At 38.6% G+C, this 20,000-nt stretch overlaps 2 protein-coding genes across 3 annotated transcripts in view; both read left to right on the forward strand.

The window, feature by feature from the left end:
• LOC123501907 (leucine-rich repeat extensin-like protein 5) overlaps positions 1–4,075 on the forward strand; it is a 4,281-nt gene extending 206 nt beyond the window's left edge. The window contains exons 1-2 of the mRNA XM_045250978.1: positions 1–27; positions 1,887–4,075. The exon at positions 1–27 is cut by the window's left edge and continues 206 nt beyond it. Of these exons, the coding sequence (XP_045106913.1) occupies positions 1–27; positions 1,887–2,000 (141 nt within the window). The 3' untranslated portion in view covers positions 2,001–4,075. The remainder of the gene's footprint in view (positions 28–1,886) is intronic.
• A 5,262-nt stretch (positions 4,076–9,337) lies between these two features.
• LOC123501905 (leucine-rich repeat extensin-like protein 5) lies at positions 9,338–16,799 on the forward strand. Of its 2 annotated transcripts, none has more exons than XM_045250973.1 (3): positions 9,338–9,861; positions 10,766–10,998; positions 14,611–16,799. In XM_045250973.1, the coding sequence occupies exons 1-3, from the start codon at positions 9,642–9,644 to the stop codon at positions 14,722–14,724; spliced, it is 567 nt and encodes a 188-aa protein (XP_045106908.1). In that variant the 5' UTR covers positions 9,338–9,641; the 3' UTR covers positions 14,725–16,799. The 2 variants fall into 2 exon arrangements, with proteins under 2 accessions (XP_045106908.1, XP_045106909.1); XM_045250974.1 differs by having other exon boundaries at positions 9,460–9,875.
• Positions 16,800–20,000: the final 3,201 nt, after the last annotated feature.

Consider the following 20,000-nt stretch of genomic DNA (forward strand, 5'->3'; position numbering starts at 1 on the left):
CACTACCCTCCTGTTGTCCTACAAAACGTAAGTGTGTGTGTGTGTGTGTGTGTGTGTGTGTGTGTGTGTGTGTGTGTGTGTGTGTGTGTGTGTGTGTGTGTGTGTGTGTGTGTGTGTTTGCTAAGAGATTTCGGTTCGGCAACTTTTTTTTTTTCTTTTTTATGTAGGAGAGAAGGACAACACATTGTTAAAAAAGAAAGCCCACCTGATGCTGGTCCTCTAAAAAGATAAGAAGGGTTATCCAAAATTAGGGAAGAAATGTCTTGACACGTCTTTCTTATAAGAAGTCCAGTCGTAGGAATACGGAAAAAACAGAAGCAGGCAGGGAGTTCCAGAGTTTACCAGTAAAAGGTATGAGTGATTGGAGTACTGGTTAACTCTTGTGTTCGAGAGTTGGGCAGAAAAGGGATAAGAGGAAGAAGAAAGCCTTGTGCAGCGAGGCTGCAGGAGGAGAGGAGGCATGCAGTTAGCAAGATCAGTAGAACAGTTAGGATGAGAAAAGAGAGATGCAACATTTCGGCGGTGAGAAAGAGGCTGAAGACAGTCAGTCAGAGGAGGGGGGTTGATGAAACGAAAAGCTTTTGATTCCATTCTATCTAATAAAACTGTTTGCGAAGAGTGATCCATACAGGGGAGGATAAGGCCCTTGTAGTACAAAGTAAGCAGTTAGAGGGGCGAGAAAAACAGGCGGAGACGCCTCAGAAAGCCGAACTTCATAGAAGTTGTTCTAGCAAGAGGTGAGATGTGAAGTTTCCAGTTAAGATTATGAGTAAAGGACAAATCAAGGATATTCAGTGTGGAAGAGGGAGACAGTTGAGTGTCACTGAAGAAGAGGGGATAGTTGTCTGGAAGGTTGTGTCGAGTTGATAGATGGAGGAATTGAGTTTTCGAGGCATTGAAAACTGCTAGATGCCAGAAGTCTCGAGGGGAGTTTGAGTTTGACAGATTTTGACATTTTCTATTTATGAAAGAGTATTTGGAAAGTTGAAAACAGACTTGATATGATTACGGGCAGAAATATAAAGTGCGTGAGATTCAGGAGATGGAAGACTCAAGTACCTTTTGTGGGCAACCTCTCTATCATGTATAGCTTGAGAATAGGCTGAGTTAAACCAAGGTTTAGAAGGTTTAGGTCGAGATAAAGAATGAGGAATGTACGCCTCCATGCCAGACACTATCACCTCTGTTATGCGTTCAGCACAAAGAGATGGGTCTCTGACACGGAAACAGTAATCATTCTAAGGAAAATAGCATAATACCTCCTCATGTCCCCTCCAACTGGCAGAGGGAAAATGCCAGAGGCACCTCCTCTTAGAGGATCCTGGGGAGGGATTGGAGAAATAGGAGAACATACAGAAATGAGATTGTGATCGGAGGAGCCCAACGGAGATGATAGGGTAAGAGCATAAGCAGAAGGATTAGAGATAAATTATCGTTTCGATAGGTGTCTACTACCTCCTTCTGAAGAAGTAAACTGTTTGATTGATAGTAATTTTGATTTGTTGTGCCATGATATAACGCTTATGTTGTGTACAAGACCTTCTTTATGGCCTTTAATTAATGTTTTGTTGGTTCTATGTATATTTACACACACACACACACACACACACACACACACACACACACACACACACACACACACACGCGCGCGCGCGCATAGTTTCCATAAGTCATCCATTCTTTTTTTCTATTATCATTATTATCTTTTTCTATAATAAGATATTCTTACTCAGTCTTTTTTTTTTATTTGTGCTTCGTATTTTTTTTCCTTTGATTATTTTGATGATTTGTGATTAAAGTTACTGGAGATTCTTAAAGTGTTATCTGAATTTTGTTTAAGTTTGTTGCTCCTGATGATTATGATGATTTTTCCGTCTCTCCTACAGAATCCTCAGCAGTCTTCCAACACCAACAAAACAATAAGGGCGTGCTTCTGTACAATCTTCACCATAGCGTTTATCACAATCTTAGTATTTTTTATTTCATTCGCTATACATTAATGAGTGCGTTATGCCGACAGTCAAACGTTAATTAATGAGTCACATGGCCATTGAGAGTGTTTGAGAATGATCGCACAGGGAAAGTTACTGTTTATAAAGGCTAAAGGTGAGGAAAGATGTATTGATTTGTAACCCCGATGGAAAGAAGAAACAGTATCGGTGCTGCGTGAAGAAAGATGCGGTGATTTGTAACAGCTATGGCAAGAAAAAACAGTATCGGCGCTGTGTGATGAAATATACAGTGATTTGGAACAGCTATGAATAGAAGAAATAGTATCTGCGCTAAGTGAAGGATGATGCAGTGATTTGTAACAGGTATGGAAAGAAGAAACAGTATCGGCACTGCGTGAAGGAAGATGCAGTGATTTCTAACCCCGAAGGAAAGAAGGCGCTGTTGTAGTATGGTATGAGAGGCGCCAAATAGTAACGTGTGCCTCTTAGGCCCCTTTCACACTAGGCAACTTGTGGCTGTCACTCGGTGACTCTCTAAGTTGCTTACCATTACTTCAAATGGAGCCTTTCACACTACGCCACTGCGGTTGTCCGGTTGAGCAAGCGGCTATTGCAGTTGCCCGCTCCGTCAACGAGTGACTGTCACAGGCAGTTGCCGTCACCCACCGTTGGGCATTGTTTCAAATGGGAGCTTTCATACATAGCCACCGTGTGGCGCAACTTTCGTTCTAATCTGTCACTTTTGTGACTTTTCTCAGTGTCCAGCCAGCTTTGCACAGGAAAGAACGTGCGAGATGGAGGGGATGAAAGTAGTGGAGAAATTAACACTGAAGATTTAATTTACGAAGTGAAAAACACCCAGCAGTTTGGGATTCATCCAATGAACAATACAGCAACAAGAAGGAAACGAGGAACGCGTGGAGTGAAATTATTATGCACTACATTCCAGACTTTGAAGGGAAATCTCAAGCTGAGAACAATGAAATATGTGAGTTCAAAACAAACACCTGTTCATATGTATATTTCTTCAGAAGTAGCTACACCACAACACCATATCACCACGTCACACGTATTATCCCCCCACCACCACCACCACCATCACTCTCATGTCACCACCACCGCAACACATGTAGCCCCACCAACACCAACACCACCACCACATTCTCTTCACCTACATCACCACACCTTTACATCACCAACCACATCACCTCAGTTCTGTCTAGATATGATCTCGGTGCCAGTGAACTGCACCTTTGCCAACAGAAGCACCTTCTCCATGGATGTCATTCTTTCGACTAATGAGATGATGAGAAAGGATGCCATAACTCGGTGATAGTCACTGGTTGCTTGCAATTGCCCGAGCCTTTCACACTAAGCAACTAGTGACCGTCACTAGTGACGGTCACTAGTTGCCTAGTGTGAAAGGGGTCTTATACCATAACATATGGCAACTGTACTTAAGAGAAGCAAACAGGCCTGCCAACACTACCGACACACTACACACTGATAATATATTCAGATCAGTGAGATGATAGCGATGAATAAATGATACTAGGAAAGAAAGGAGGCGTGCATGATTGTTAGTTACGAAATGAATGACAAGCTGGAGTGGAGTGGAGTTAATAGGCACAATGGGAGGTGGACCAACCACTCCCTTGGTTTGTGCGTGGTGGGCCAGTGGTCAGTGGCGGAGCGGGTGGTGGAAGATGCCAAGATGAGTCACGTGCTTCCTGGAGTTGGCGAGTGTACATTAGCGAGCTGTTAACCCCTTCAGTACCATGACGCATTTCCATACTCATTCTACTTACCATTTGGTGATTTTATACAGCTTCAGAAACTTATGTGAGAATCAAAATAGTGAAGACTGTGGCCATTAATCTTCCGACCTCCATAGACCCTACCTAATGTCAATAAAATGGCTTAATTATGACTAAAACGTATGATAAAAATGTGTCCCACTACTGAAGAGGTTAATAATCTTTGGGAGTATATGTATATTTTCTGACAGAGATTTATATACGAGTGATGTTAGTTGGATACGAAATAATGTATGAATTGAATGTATATATGTGACTTGTTACAGATTTATGATTGTTGGCGAGTTGTAAATATTTATGACTGTTCTTGTTCTTGTTCTTGCACACAAAGGGAGGGCCGAGGGAGGGGAGAGGAGGCGGGAAGAGGGATTAACAGGGTGGACCAGACCCTCAGTGAATCTCGTGGGGATTGGGGTGGTAGACTGCTAGCATGCAGCGAAGGCCAGCGATACAATAGTCAGTCTTGACTTAGAGAAAACAATATTTCCAATGGTGCTAACGCCAGCTCGCTACCTCTTACCGCCAGTTATTTTTAAACCGTTTGCTATATGTAGGCTGATCGGCATTACATTTTCAAATATCACCCGCCGATATGTAGGCTGATCGCACATACTTAAGAGAAGCAAACAGGCCTGCCAACACTCCCGACACACTACACACTGATAATATATTCTGATCAGTGGGATGATAGCGATGAATAAATGACACTAGGAAAGAAAGGCGGCGTGCATGATTGTTAGTTACGAAATGAATGACAAGCTGGAGGGGAGTGGAGTTAATAGGCACAATGGGAGGTGGACCAACCACTCCCTTGGTTTGTGCGTGGTGGGCCAGTGGTCAGTGGCGGCGCGGGTGGTGGAAGATGCCAAGATGAGTCACGTGCTTCCTGGAGTTGGCGAGTGTACATAAGTGAATGTTAACCCCTTCAGTACCATCACGCATTTCCATACTCATTCTGCTTACTATTTGGTGATTTTATACAGCTTCAGAAACTTATGTGAGAATCAAAACACTGAAGACTGCGGCCATTAATCTTCCGACCTCCATAGACCCTACCTAATGTCAATAAAATCTTCTGATTATACCCAAAACGTATGATAAAAATGTGTCCTAGTACAGAAGAGGTTAATAATCTATGGGAGTATATATATATATATATATATATATATATATATATATATATATATATATATATATATATATATATATATATATATATATATATATACACGAGTGATGTTGGTTAGATAGGAAATAATGTATGAATTGAATCTATATAATGTGGCTTATTACAGATTTATGATTGTTGGTGAGTTGAAAATATTTATGAGTTTTTGTTTTTGTTTTTCATCACAAATTTACGTGAGTTAGTAAGCTATGAGGGAAAGTATATATGAATGTATGTGGTTTATTACAAATTTGTGATTCTTGAAGAGTTGTAATACATTTTAGAGTAGACAGACTAGTGGTAGACGTATACAGCCTATCACACAGTTGTCACGACAGAACATTAAATTTTCATAATATCTTAATCCCAATGTTAGCTTAGTCACATTCCCGGCTGTTGTTATCACCACCAGCGCGTCACACAATTCAGTTATCTGTTTACTTATCATTTAGTATATTGGTGTAGCTGCAGATAATAGAGAGAGAGAGAGAGAGAGAGAGAGAGAGAGAGAGAGAGAGAGAGAGAGAGAGCGCAGAAGTGTACCGTGGTTGATGTTTCCTTTTTAGTTGTCTGATATTGTACTCGACTCGTGTGTGAGGTCAAAATGGTGGTTTCCTTTGTTTAAATCTCTCTCTCTCTCTCTCTCTCTCTCTCTCTCTCTCTCTCTCTCTCTCAACTTTTTTCTTATGCCCTTGTTGTTGTTGTTGTTGTTGTTTTCTTTTTCCTGCTTTCTACAAATTTCTCATCTTACTCTTCCTCTTTGTAATCTCTCAATATATTCTTCTTCTTCTTCTTCTTCTTCTTCTTTTCCTCCTCCTCCTCTTCCTTGACTTTCCAATTGCATCACACTTTCTTCATCCTCCATACTGAATTTCCTAAGTGTCTTTGTTCACAGAAGGCAAGCAATGACAACAACAACAACAACAACAACAACAACAACAACAAAACTTTCCTTTGATTTCATAATCTTACGGTGACTCAGGCAATAACGTGAAAAAAATGAGTCTCCAAAATGTTCCTGTTTATGTTGCTTTCTTTTCTACCTCACACGTATTCAGAGGGAAAATGCAAAAATATTTAAGTCGTTGTCATGATAAAAAAGAACATTCATATTTATTTACTAGAATTGTACGCTGACTCAAACAACAATCTAAAAAATATGTACATCTTTGCAAAAATTTTTTACCTTAAACGTATAGAATGCTAAAATGCAAGAGATTCGAGTATTTAATATAAGAAAAAAACAACAACATTAATTTGCTATCAGAATTGTACAACTCAAACAATAATTTAAAAATATGTACATCTTTGCAAAATTTTCCCGCCTTTTTTTTTTACTTCAGACGTACAGAAGGTGAGAAAATGCACGAGATTCGAGTATTTATTATGAAAACAACACTCGTATTTATTTACCAGAATTGTACGATAACTTAAACAACAATCTAAAAAATATGTACATCTTTGTAAAATTTTCCACCTTTTTTCTTCAAACGTATAAAAAGTAAGAAAATGCAAAATATTCGAGTCTTTCTCACACAAACAACACTCAACCATGCCAATTAACATACACCAAGCAAATACCAACCATCACATTAATTAAAAGGAAAAAAAGGAAAAGAAAAGAAAAACTAATGACAAAAGCAATTTACTCTAAACAAAACAAATACTAACAAATATTAACCATTACAGTAATTAAAAGAAAAAGGAAAGAAAAGAAAAGGAAAAGAAAAAAAACTAATGACCAAAACAATATATTCTAGACAAACCACACACAAAAAAAGTAAGATTAACTAGTTTTTATATATGCAAAACAAATATTAGCCATCACAGGAATTGAAAGAAAAGGAAAGAAATAAGAGAAAAGAAGAAACTAATGACAAAATAATTTACTTGAAACAAAATACACACAAAAAGAATAAAAACCGCAAGAATAACCAGTTACTATATAAAAAAATAAATCTTTAACCATCACAGCAATGAAAAGAAAAGGAAAGAAAGAAAAGGAAAGACTATTGACAAAAACAATTACTAATGACAAAAACAATTAACTAAATAAAACACACAAAACGCAAGATTAGCCAGTTATTATATGCAAAACAAATATTAGCCTTCAAAGTAACCAAAAGAAAAAAGAAAGAAAAGAAAAAGAATTCGTGTGTGTGTGTGTGTGTGTGTGTGTGTGTGTGTGTGTGTGTGTGTGTGTGTGTGTGTGTGTGTGTGTGTGTGTGTGTGTGTGTGTGTGTGTGTTGCTGCATCACACGTAACAAAACACACAAAAACGAAAAAAAAAATACGAATTAACCAATGGCCATAGAAAAAAAGTCAATAATAATAAATAAATAAATAAAAAAAATCTGAAACGCATGAATCCCTTCAGTACTAGGACGCGTTTCCATATCTATTCTGCTTACTATTAAACACCTAAAAGACACAAATTCTTATGGGGCTGATGGTATACCACTTCGATTTTTAAAAGATGCTTTACCTGTTATAACTCCATATCTCACTTGTATTATAAACACCTCAATTGTTACAGGCATTTTCCCAACAACATGGAAGCACGCCCTTGTAACTCCCATTTATAAAAGTGGAGCATCGGATGACCCTAGCAATTACAGGCCTATCTCTTTATTGTCAATTTTATCTAAAGTTCTTGAGAAAATTATAGCTGAGCAACTAGTTAACTTTCTTGAATCTCGAAAACTACTCAGTAATACACAACATGGTTTTAGACCAGGACTGTCAACAGTAACAGCACTAACCAAAGTCGTAATGGATATTTATGAAAGCATGGATAACAAGAAGATTTCTCTACTAACCCTATGTGACTTGTCGAAAGCTTTTGACAGCGTAAGCCACAGCATTTTGTTGAAAAAGCTATATGATATTGGCATTGATTCCTTTTGGTTTAAAGACTATTTAGCACACAGAACTCAGTGTGTTCGTGTTGGAGAAAACATTTCCTCAAAATTAGAAGTGTCTTTTGGAGTCCCTCAGGGTCAATACTTGGGCCTATTTTATTTACGATCTATGTTAATGACCTTGCTACTCATATCAATGACTGCCAGCTAGTACAATACGCTGATGACACTCAGTTCATTCATTCAGATTCGATCGATAATTTAAATGAACTAATCAGACGAACAGAAGAAACTCTGAATAAAATAATAAGCTATTTTAATAATAATGGTCTCCTACTAAATGCCAAGAAGACACAGTGTATGTTCATTGGATCAAGAGCTCTATTGTCTAGAATACCAAATAACACCATAATACATGTTAATGATGCACAGATTAAGCCAAGTGATTCTGTTAAGAACTTGGGAGTTTATTTCGACAAGTACATGCTTTTTGACAACCACATTACTGAGTTAGCCAAGAAAACTTTTGCGATACTTATGTATATTAATCGCATAAAAACTTGTTTAGTACTAAGGCCAGAACAACTGTGATACAGACACTCGTCCTTAGCTTGATTAACTACGGCATGACGGTGTGGGGCACCACCAATAAAACTCAGCTAAAAAGAGTACAAAAAATACTAAATTTTTCTGCCAAAGTGGCTGTGGGTAATAGATCTAAGTATGACCATGCTTCTCCTATTTTAAATGAATTAAGATGGCTACAAATTAGCAAAAAATGTGATTACGAGCAATGTGTTTTTATGTTCAATATTCTAAAAAAGAAATATCCTAGTTGGCTTGTCACCTTTCCAAGTGTGAATGATGTAAACCAGACAAACACGAGGCAACACAATCTACTGTATATACCCAGAACTAGCACTGACAACGGCCAGAGATCAATTTCTGTAAAAGGTCCGCGATTATGGAACGCCTTGCCCTCGTGTATAAAAGATATAGGAAATGTGTTCACGTTCAAAAGAAGACTTATAAACTTCCTTCTGAGTAACGACCTTCAGCTTTAATTGTGACACCACTAGTACTTCTCTTTCTATGTGGCAATTTTATGATTAGTGTTTTTATGTTTTACTGTATTTTAGTCTCATATTTTGAATTTTATGATGTTTTAGTAATAGTTTTACTGCTAGTTTTACCGCTAATGTATTCTTTTTACACGATAGTTTATTAGCATGATGTTCTTCTTTTGTCGTATTTTCGTGTTATTACATGAATTTTACTGTCTTAGTAATCTTTTATAATTATGACACTTCATCATTATTTTTAATTTTAGCTATATCTGTATCTTGCTACGAGAATGTCACAATGTACACCTGTAACAATAACCATTGTTAACAATGGAATAAGACAATAAATTCTAAATTCTAAATTCTACTATTATAGAGGTTCAGAACCTAATTTGGGGGATTAAAATAGTGAAGACTCTGGCCATTAATCTTTTGACCTCCATAGACCCTTCCTAATGTCAATAAAATGGTTTAATCATACCCAAAAATCATCAAGATAGAAATTTGTCTCAGTACTGAAGGGGTTAAGAGCAAAATTTACACAATACTAATCTCGTGACACTACAAACAGCAGCCTCATCAGACTAATCAGCCTCATATCAGGCCTCAGCTCCTCCTCCTCCTCCTCCTCCTCCCCCGCGCCATGACGTCACCAGCAATGCCTTCCTGTCCTGTCCCTGCTGGGCTGCGGGAACCGCTGCGCATGATACCAACTACCCATTTTTTACGCCCAATATCTCCCACTGTTTTGCGCATCATTTTTTTAAAGTTTTTGGCTCATGGCGACTCGCACACGGCTATGGAAAGTACCAGACGGAAGGAGGTTTGCTACTGTTTCCATTCCCGCCAAAACAAGAAATGTCGGTTTGTCTAATCTCGAAATTTTTTTTAGTTCAGGCATCGGTTTCCTCCCCCCAAGTCCAACGCCAGTACACGTCAGTCAGTGGGAGAGTAAGGTTGAGTTTTGCCTGGGCGGACTGATACGGCTTATTTACTGTAGTACGTATATAAAGGTGAGATATTAATTAGTGTTTTATTGTTTAAGGAATGTGTTTAGTGTACCTGGATAACATTCAATGATATCTATTTGTATGTTTACGTTATTCTTATTGAAGGCCATTTCCCGTGAGAGTGCTTGTGTGTGTGTGTGTGTGTGTGTGTGTGTGTGTGTGTGTGTGTGTGTGTGTGTGTGTGTGTGTGTGTGTGTGTTCGAGTTAGACTGAAATAAGAAAACAAGATTATCAATTAGTGTATACTTGAAAGTGACATCTTTTTATGATTTTACGTGCTCACATGAAATATAAAAGGGTAAATAATACACAAATTATTCTTAAAAGTGAAAGAAAACTTGGATCAAGCAAGAAATTAACGGGTGACTAAAGTAGATGGACAGGAAGGTCAGAGAGAGAGAGAGAGAGAGAGAGAGAGAGAGAGAGAGAGAGAGAGAGAGAGAGAGAGAAATAAAAGTGAAGTATTTTTTACGTATGTCATGATAATGGTGGTGTTGGTGGTGGTGGTGGTGGTGGTGGTGGAAGTGGTGATGATGCAACAACAAGAGTAGGAAAGTTTTTTTTCCTTCTTGTTAGTCTGGCTACGTTGCAAGACCAGTGTGTGTGTGTGTGTGTGTGTGTGTGTGTGTGTGTGTGTGTTGGAAGTACGTATAGTTTAGTTTGACATGAAGTTAGATTAGTTATGTTATCATTCAGTTATTTAATCAATCAGTCAGTTACTTTGTCTCCTTCATTTAAGTTAGGTTAAGTTAATCATTCATTCATACAGTCAGTCAGTCAGTCAGTCAGTCAACTAAGGGGGCTTTTTTTTTTTTTCTAATTCTATGATGTCTTTGGCCAGTTTTCCCCTCATACATGAAAACAAACCGTTAAAACACTCCTCATCCTTACAGAAGTCACCATGAACACCAATGACCTTCCCCCGAGTTACGAAGATGCCATCAAGTCAGTCCCACCTACACAAACAGACCTCGCTCACCACTACACGCCCCCTGCTCCCTTCGCGCCCCTCCCGGCAACAGCACCTCCTGTACCAGGCATTCCGCAGCCAACACAGCCCTACCCCACCAACGGCACCCCTCACACCCTCCCCACCTACCACTACCCTCCTGTTGTCCTACAAAACGTAAGTGTGTGTGTGTGTGTGTGTGTGTGTGTGTGTGTGTGTGTGTGTGTGTGTGTGTGAAAGAAAGAAAGAAATATATTTATTGCTCAGACTTTTTTACAAAGTATGGAGCACAGCCCCTCAATATGTACATAATCTTATGTATCACCTAAACATTCGCAACAATGCATTAATAAACTGTGCCAGATTTATTAACAAGTTTACATTACCACTTTGCATCAGCTTGACAAATTTAAAATTATTTGGTTGCAATCTATAATATTCGGGTATGTATCTATTTCTCAATTGAAGAATTTCTTGATTTTGACAAATCAACAAAGCATGGTATTCATCCCCTATCAATTCATTATTACATTTAGTACAATAACGCACCTCTCTGTCTGTTTGATTATATCTACCAACAATGATTGGTAATTTATTATTTCCCGTGCGAAGCTTTGACAAACTTATACGATTATTTTTATTAAGTTTAAGCAGGTATTCTTCAATTCCATAAATTTCTTTATATAATATTTTTGATGTATTCTATCCATGGTGACAAATACAGACCGCTCGTATATAACTGTAATAAGCAATTCTACATTATATAACTTAATTTAGTGTTCTTTCCCGTCACTAACCTAGACCAATAACTTATCATCTTACACTTAATAGTTATATCACGAGGGTAAACCCCTAGTTCACCGTATACCATGTCTGTGCTGGTGTATCTATGTACATACAAAACGTGCTTCAAAAACTTCATATGTAGTAATTCTATTTCCCTTATAGTACAATCACCCCATATTTCACAGCCATATGTAAGTACAGGTACAACCATCGTTTTAAACAGTTCTATTTGAATATCAACTGGCAAGTCATATTTACGTGAAGTACCAATGATGGAATACAGAGCCCTGGTTGCCTGTTCCTTAAGAGCCAACTCCCCCTTTCCTGAATCTACCATTGTGGTTAAACAAGACACCCAAATATTTGTACTCGTTAACAACCTGAATAGTCTCACTCCCTAATTGAAAATTATAATTACTTGTTTGTACCTGTCCTCTACTAAATACAACAATTTTGGTTTTGTCACAGTTAACCTTTAACTTCCAATCTAGACAATAATTATGCAAAGATGTTAGCGCCTGTTTCATATTCACTTCACTATCACATAGCAATACTGTATCATCTGCGTACATTAGCACAAATAATTTCAAATAGATATTAAGAAATTCGTTATCAAAATCTAAATATTTACAATTAAGTTCAAGAAGTTTGTCCTGCAAGTCATTAATATAAAAAGCAAATAACAATGGTGACAAATTTTCTCCTGCCTTACCCCATATTACACGAAAATGTGTCCGACAATTTTGATTCACCATCACACAAGATCTAACATTTTTATACATACTCTTAACAACATGTAACAATTTACCATTAACATTATCTCTAACCAGCTTAAACCATAATGCTTCCCTCCACACCATATCAAACGCCTTCTTATAATCTACGAACAAGCAAAATAATTTTTCTTTTTCCATTTAAACAAATCAATAATACATTTGAGCAAATACATATGATCCAGGGTTGAATATCCTTGTCTAAATCCTGCCTGTGTTTCATTGATGATGTGGTTCGCTTCAGAGTACTGATTCAAACGATTGTTCAAGATGGATGTAAATAACTTTCCCATACAGCTTAACAAGGTAATTCCCCGGTAGTTATTTGCGTCTCTGACGTCTCCCTTGTTTTTGTATAATGGTATTATTACTCCAATGGTCCACTCCATTGGGAAGACTCCTTCATCCAATATTTTATTAAACATCTTAAACATAAAGAGTGTGTGTGTGTGTGTTTGCTAAGAGATTTCGGTTCGGCAACTTTTTTTTTTTTTTTCTGTTTTTATGTAGGAGAGAAGGACAACACATTGTTAAAAAAGAAAGCCCACCTGATGCTGGTCCTCTAAAAAGATAAGAAGGGTTATCCAAAATTAGGGAAGAAATGTCTTGACACGTCTTTCTTATAAGAAGTCCAGTCGTAGGAATACGGAAAAAACAGAAGCAGGCAGGGAGTTCCAGAGTTTACCAGTAAAAGGTATGAGTGATTGGAGTACTGGTTAACTCTTGTGTTCGAGAGTTGGGCAGAAAAGGGATAAGAGGAAGAAGAAAGCCTTGTGCAGCGAGGCTGCAGGAGGAGAGGAGGCATGCAGTTAGCAAGATCAGTAGAACAGTTAGGATGAGAAAAGAGAGATGCAACATTTCGGCGGTGAGAAAGAGGCTGAAGACAGTCAGTCAGAGGAGGGGAGTTGATGAAACGAAAAGCTTTTGATTCCATTCTATCTAATAAAACTGTTTGCGAAGAGTGATCCATACAGGGGAGGATAAGGCCCTTGTAGTACAAAGTAAGCAGTTAGAGGGGCGAGAAAAACAGGCGGAGACGCCTCAGAAAGCCGAACTTCATAGAAGTTGTTCTAGCAAGAGGTGAGATGTGAAGTTTCCAGTTAAGATTATAAGTAAAGGACAAATCAAGAATATTCAGTGTGGAAGAGGGAGACAGTTGAGTGTCACTGAAGAAGAGGGGATAGTTGTCTGGAAGGTTGTGTCGAGTTGATAGATGGAGGAATTGAGTTTTCGAGGCATTGAAAATTGCTAGATGCCAGAAGTCTCGAGGGGAGTTTGAGTTTGACAGATTTTGACATTTTCTATTTATGAAAGAGTATTTGGAAAGTTGAAAACAGACTTGATATGATTACGGGCAGAAATATAAAGTGCGTGAGATTCAGGAGATGGAAGACTCAAGTACCTTTTGTGGGCAACCTCTCTATCATGTATAGCTTGAGAACAGGCTGAGTTAAACCAAGGTTTAGAAGGTTTAGGTCGAGATAAAGAATGAGGAATGTACGCCTCCATGCCAGACACTATCACCTCTGTTATGCGTTCAGCACAAAGAGATGGGTCTCTGACACGGAAACAGTAATCATTCTAAGGAAAATAGCATAATACCTCCTCATGTCCCCTCCAACTGGCAGAGGGAAAATGCCAGAGGCACCTCCTCTTAGAGGGATCCTGGGGAGGGATTGGAGAAATAGGAGAACATACAGAAATGAGATTGTGATCGGAGGAGCCCAACGGAGATGATAGGGTAAGAGCATAAGCAGAAGGATTAGAGATAAATTATCGTTTCGATAGGTGTCTACTACCTCCTTCTGAAGAAGTAAACTGTTTGATTGATAGTAATTTTGATTTGTTGTGCCATGATATAACGCTTATGTTGTGTACAAGACCTTCTTTATGGCCTTTAATTAATGTTTTGTTGGTTCTATGTATATTTACACACACACACACACACACACACACACACACACACACACACACACACACACACACGCGCGCGCGCATAGTTTCCATAAGTCATCCATTCTTTCTTTTTCTATTATCATTGTTATCTTTTTCTATAATAAGATATTCTTACTCAGTCTTTTTTTTTTTTATTTGTGCTTCGTATTTTTTTTCCTTTGATTATTTTGATGATTTGTGATTAAAGTTACTGGAGATTCTTAAAGTGTTATCTGAATTTTGTTTAAGTTTGTTGCTCCTGATGATTATGATGATTTTTCCGTCTCTCCTACAGAATCCTCAGCAGTCTTCCAACACCAACAAAACAATAAGGGCGTGCTTCTGTACAATCTTCACCATAGCGTTTATCACAATCTTAGTATTTTTTATTTCATTCGCTATACATTAATGAGTGCGTTATGCCGACAGTCAAACGTTAATTAATGAGTCACATGGCCATTGAGAGTGTTTGAGAATGATCGCACAGGGAAAGTTACTGTTTATAAAGGCTAAAGGTGAGGAAAGATGTATTGATTTGTAACCCCGATGGAAAGAAGAAACAGTATCGGTGCTGCGTGAAGAAAGATGCGGTGATTTGTAACAGCTATGGCAAGAAAAAACAGTATCGGCGCTGTGTGATGAAATATACAGTGATTTGGAACAGCTATGAATAGAAGAAATAGTATCTGCGCTAAGTGAAGGATGATGCAGTGATTTGTAACAGGTATGGAAAGAAGAAACAGTATCGGCACTACGTGAAGGAAGATGCAGTGATTTCTAACCCCGAAGGAAAGAAGGCGCTGTTGTAGTATGGTATGAGAGGCGCCAAATAGTAACGTGTGCCTCTTAGGCCCCTTTCACACTAGGCAACTTGTGGCTGTCACTCGGTGACTCTCTAAGTTGCTTACCATTACTTCAAATGGAGCCTTTCACACTACGCCACTGCGGTTGTCCGGTTGAGCAAGCGGCTATTGCAGTTGCCCGCTCCGTCAACGAGTGACTGTCACAGGCAGTTGCCGTCACCCACCTTTGGGCATTGTTTCAAATGGGAGCTTTCATACATAGCCACCGTGTGGCGCAACTTTCGTTCTAATCTGTCACTTTTGTGACTTTTCTCAGTGTCCAGCCAGCTTTGCACAGGAAAGAACGTGCGAGATGGAGGGGATGAAAGTAGTGGAGAAAATTAACACTGAGGATTTAATTCACGAAGTGGAAAAACACCCAGCAGTTTGGGATTCATCCAATGAACAATACAGCAACAAGAAGGAAACGAGGAACGCGTGGAGTGAAATTATTATGCACTACATTCCAGACTTTGAAGGGAAATCTCAAGCTGAGAACAATGAAATATGTGAGTTCAAAACAAACACCTGTTCATATGTATATTTCTTCAGAAGTAGCTACACCACAACACCATATCACCACGTCACACGTATTATCCCCCACCACCACCACCACCATCACTCTCATGTCACCACCACCGCAACACATGTAGCCCCACCAACACCACCACCACCACCACATTCTCTTCACCTACACCACCACACCTTTACATCACCAACCACATCACCTCAGTTCTGTCTAGATATGATCTCGGTGCCAGTGAACTGCACCTTTGCCAACAGAAGCACCTTCTCCATGGATGTCATTCTTTCGACTAATGAGATGATGAGAAAGGATGCCATAACTCGGTGATAGTCACTGGTTGCTTGCAATTGCCCGAGCCTTTCACACTAAGCAACTAGTGACCGTCACTAGTGACGGTCACTAGTTGCCTAGTGTGAAAGGGGCTTTATACCATAACATATGGCAACTGTACTTAAGAGAAGCAAACAGGCCTGCCAACACTACCGACACACTACACACTGATAATATATTCAGATCAGTGAGATGATAGCGATGAATAAATGATACTAGGAAAGAAAGGAGGCGTGCATGATTGTTAGTTACGAAATGAATGACAAGCTGAAGTGGAGTGGAGTTAATAGGCACAATGGGAGGTGGACCAACCACTCCCTTGGTTTGTGCGTGGTGGGCCAGTGGTCAGTGGCGGAGCGGGTGGTGGAAGATGCCAAGATGAGTCACGTGCTTCCTGGAGTTGGCGAGTGTACATTAGCGAGCTGTTAACCCTTCAGTACCATGACGCATTTCCATACTCATTCTACTTACCATTTGGTGATTTTATACAGCTTCAGAAACTTATGTGAGAATCAAAATAGTGAAGACTGTGGCCATTAATCTTCCGACCTCCATAGACCCTACCTAATGTCAATAAAATGGCTTAATTATGACTAAAACGTATGATAAAAATGTGTCCCACTACTGAAGAGGTTAATAATCTTTGGGAGTATATGTATATTTTCTGACAGAGATTTATATACGAGTGATGTTAGTTGGATACGAAATAATGTATGAATTGAATGTATATATGTGACTTGTTACAGATTTATGATTGTTGGCGAGTTGTAAATATTTATGACTGTTCTTGTTTTGTTTTTCATCACAAATTTACGTGAATTACTGTGGCATGAAGAAATGTCCCACCATGACGAGATAGGAAGTAAAGACTTGCCCTGCCAGACGCACGAATCATTCGCTCCACGGAGCGACGTGGACGCTTTAGTTGCGCCCAACACCAACACCAAAAACTCAAACACCAACACCAACACCACCATTACCAACACCAACAACAATAACAATAATGATAATAATAATAATAATAATAATAATAATAATAATAATAATGATAAAAATAATAATAAGAAGAATAAGAATAATGATAATGATAAAAACGATAATAATAATAATAATAATAATAATAATAATAATAATAATAATGATGAAAATGATAATAATAATAATAATGATAATAATAATAATAGCTATAGTAGTAGTAGTAGTAGTAGTAACGATAGATAATAAAGAACATAACAGCAACACCAAGGTGAGCAATATTGATGATAACATTTAAAAGAATCAACAATACTAAACCCTTTATCATTATCATTCATGCTAATATCAATTCTACTTACCTAACTCTTAATAACATTTCCATCATTAACGTTGCCTTTATAATAACAATAATAATAATAATAATAATAATAATAATAATAATAAATACCTACTTTATTTGGTCAATTTGTAGTGATACATACAAATTGAAACTCTTTGTGGATCCAGATCATTCAAAGTTACAGTTACAACCCACATACAGTACAACACACAATAAAATATCTGTGACAAAGTAAGGTCCAAAACTAAAACTATATACGCTACACTATTTTAAAAACACCATGCTGTAAATTTATCATGCATCAGAATCGAAATCACAGTGGAAGCAATAACTTTACCTTTTTGCATGGACATAATTATACAATTTAATGCTAAGTGGTACAAATTAATTTTTATATCTAGATGTTTTCTGTGAAGACAAACTCAATCTTTTTCCAGATCTTAAGAACACGTAGTTATCATTGAGAGGATGGGTATTGTCGTTCATTATTTTCCTAGTTGTACACGATACATTTCTAGAATATAGGTCATCTAGTGTTGTTACCTTTACACCCAATTTATCAACAATTCTCACAACCTTTTGAGTTTTTTTCTAGTGTTTTACAGTGAAGCACCCATACAGCGTTGTTAAACCAAAACACAGAGTTGACTCAATAACAGACTTATAAAACATATCAAGAATAGTATTTTCAGCTTTTAGATTTCTTAAAATTCTCAGAAAATGAATTTTCTGCATACATTTGCCATACACCTTCTTTGTGTTTACATCACCAGTTGTTTTATCATCAATTTGCACCCTTAAATATTTATAATCGTGTACAATTTCTACCTGTTCCTCTTTAAGTACAGGATTTTGAGTACACCTCTCCCTCTTACGAAAGTCAATTGACATTTCCTTTGTCTTTTTTACATTTAAATTCAAATAATTATCATCACACCATTTAACAAAATTATTTACTTGAGAACTAGGTAAATATGGAATTATATATTAAGTATAATTCCTAATTAAGTAAAAAAAAAAAAAAAAAAAAAGACCCTATAAAGCAGCCAGCTGCTGTTTGTCACCAGCACTGGTTATTTGATAAGTGGTAACAAATGCACCATAGTCATACACCTCACTACGCACAGCGGTCAGAGTAGAGACCAGCAGGGATATGATCGTCCGTCACGGTCGGAGACAACTTTATAAATGACTTCTTTTACTACTAAGAGATCCCCATACATACATTTTAGTAAATTTCGACTGCCAGAGACGTACACTTCCTCAAAATAGGTATATTGAATGATATACTAAACTATGTTATTTTTTTGGGAAAATGAAGATTGTCGGAGCGTTTTCCCCATTGGAATTGTACTGGATGAGGAGATCCTCTCCCTGCAAGCTCGGCGTGCGTTCTGCCGGCGTGCGGTACGATATCTTGGGAACTTTCCCATTTCGTCATGGTGGGACACTTCATGCCACACCGCCGCCGCGTGATAAACCAAGTGAACTACGAGTGTTAGCAAACCGTTCACCAAGGAGGAGAATGAATTAGTCACCCATCGACACGGACCGTTTTCTGTGTTTGCCAGACGCGGCGCACACTAGCAGGACTGGCGTGGATGGGGCACTGCAAGGCAACAAGTGCTTCACAACCTTCTCAGTTCACGATAAATTCCACAACCCTTTAATAAATTCATGCATTCCGTGTCTATAGCGATTATTTCAAGTGTTAACCCCTTCAATACTGGGACACATTTTTACCTTGAGGTTTGTGTACGATTACATAATTTTATTGACGTTAGGAAGGGTCTATGGAGGTCAGAAGATAAATGGCCACACTCTTCACTATTCTAATCCCCCACGAAAGTTTCTGAAGCTGTATAAAATTACCAAATAATAAGGGAAAAAATATGGAAACGCGTACTGAAAGGGCTAAACAGGTGTAGAATAAAAAAAATTAGGATAAATTCAAACAAAATAAAAAGAAATGTGAATAAAAAACTAATAACCACGCCAGGGTGATGGCGAGAGAAGGAAAGAAATGATAAAATCCACAGAACAAATCCACGAGGCCCGAATTGTGACACACTAATACGTGAAATGATTTAAACTAATATCATGACACAATTTTCTTCTTAACACATGTTTTCCTACTGAGCAACCCCACACACACACACACACACACTGATCACGCCACGCCACACCACGCCATCGTACACCCCGCCACGGCCACAGCACCCCCTCAAACAGCCACGCACGTCCTGGTCCCTGGCACACCACCACGCCGCAAGCACCAGTCCCCACGTTACTCCAGGCCCGCCAAGCTCCTGGTGAGGCCTGCTGGTGACCCCAAGCTGGTCAGGCCACAGGAGGAGGAGGAGGAGGAGGAGGAGGAGGAGGAGGAGGAGGAGGAATTGTCCCCACTGGAGTATTTTCCGCCTGACATCAATAAAAATAAAGAAGCTATTCTGGGATAAGAGAGAGAGAGAGAGAGAGAGAGAGAGAGAGAGAGAGAGAGAGAGAGAGAGAGAGAGAGACGCATGATTCTATTGACGTCATTCAGAAACGTGTCCCTTTCACACACACACACACACACACACACACACACACACAGATAGGGCAGGCTGCGTGGTGGTGGTGGTGGTGGTGTCCGGGCCGCGTCCTGCACACAACCAGGAGACGGCAGCGTG

The sequence above is a fragment of the Portunus trituberculatus genome, chromosome 10, assembly GCF_017591435.1.
Source record: "Portunus trituberculatus isolate SZX2019 chromosome 10, ASM1759143v1, whole genome shotgun sequence".
NCBI lineage: Eukaryota > Metazoa > Arthropoda > Malacostraca > Decapoda > Portunidae > Portunus > Portunus trituberculatus.

Coding starts and splice junctions, on each gene's coding strand:
- LOC123501905 (XM_045250973.1), top strand. CDS start 9,642: ATGGCGACTCGCACACGGCTATGGAAAGTACCAGACGGAAGGAGGTTT. Junction 9,862..10,765: donor GATACGGCTTATTTACTGTA/GTACGTATATAA, acceptor TCATCCTTACAG/AAGTCACCATGAACACCAAT. Junction 10,999..14,610: donor CTCCTGTTGTCCTACAAAAC/GTAAGTGTGTGT, acceptor TCTCTCCTACAG/AATCCTCAGCAGTCTTCCAA.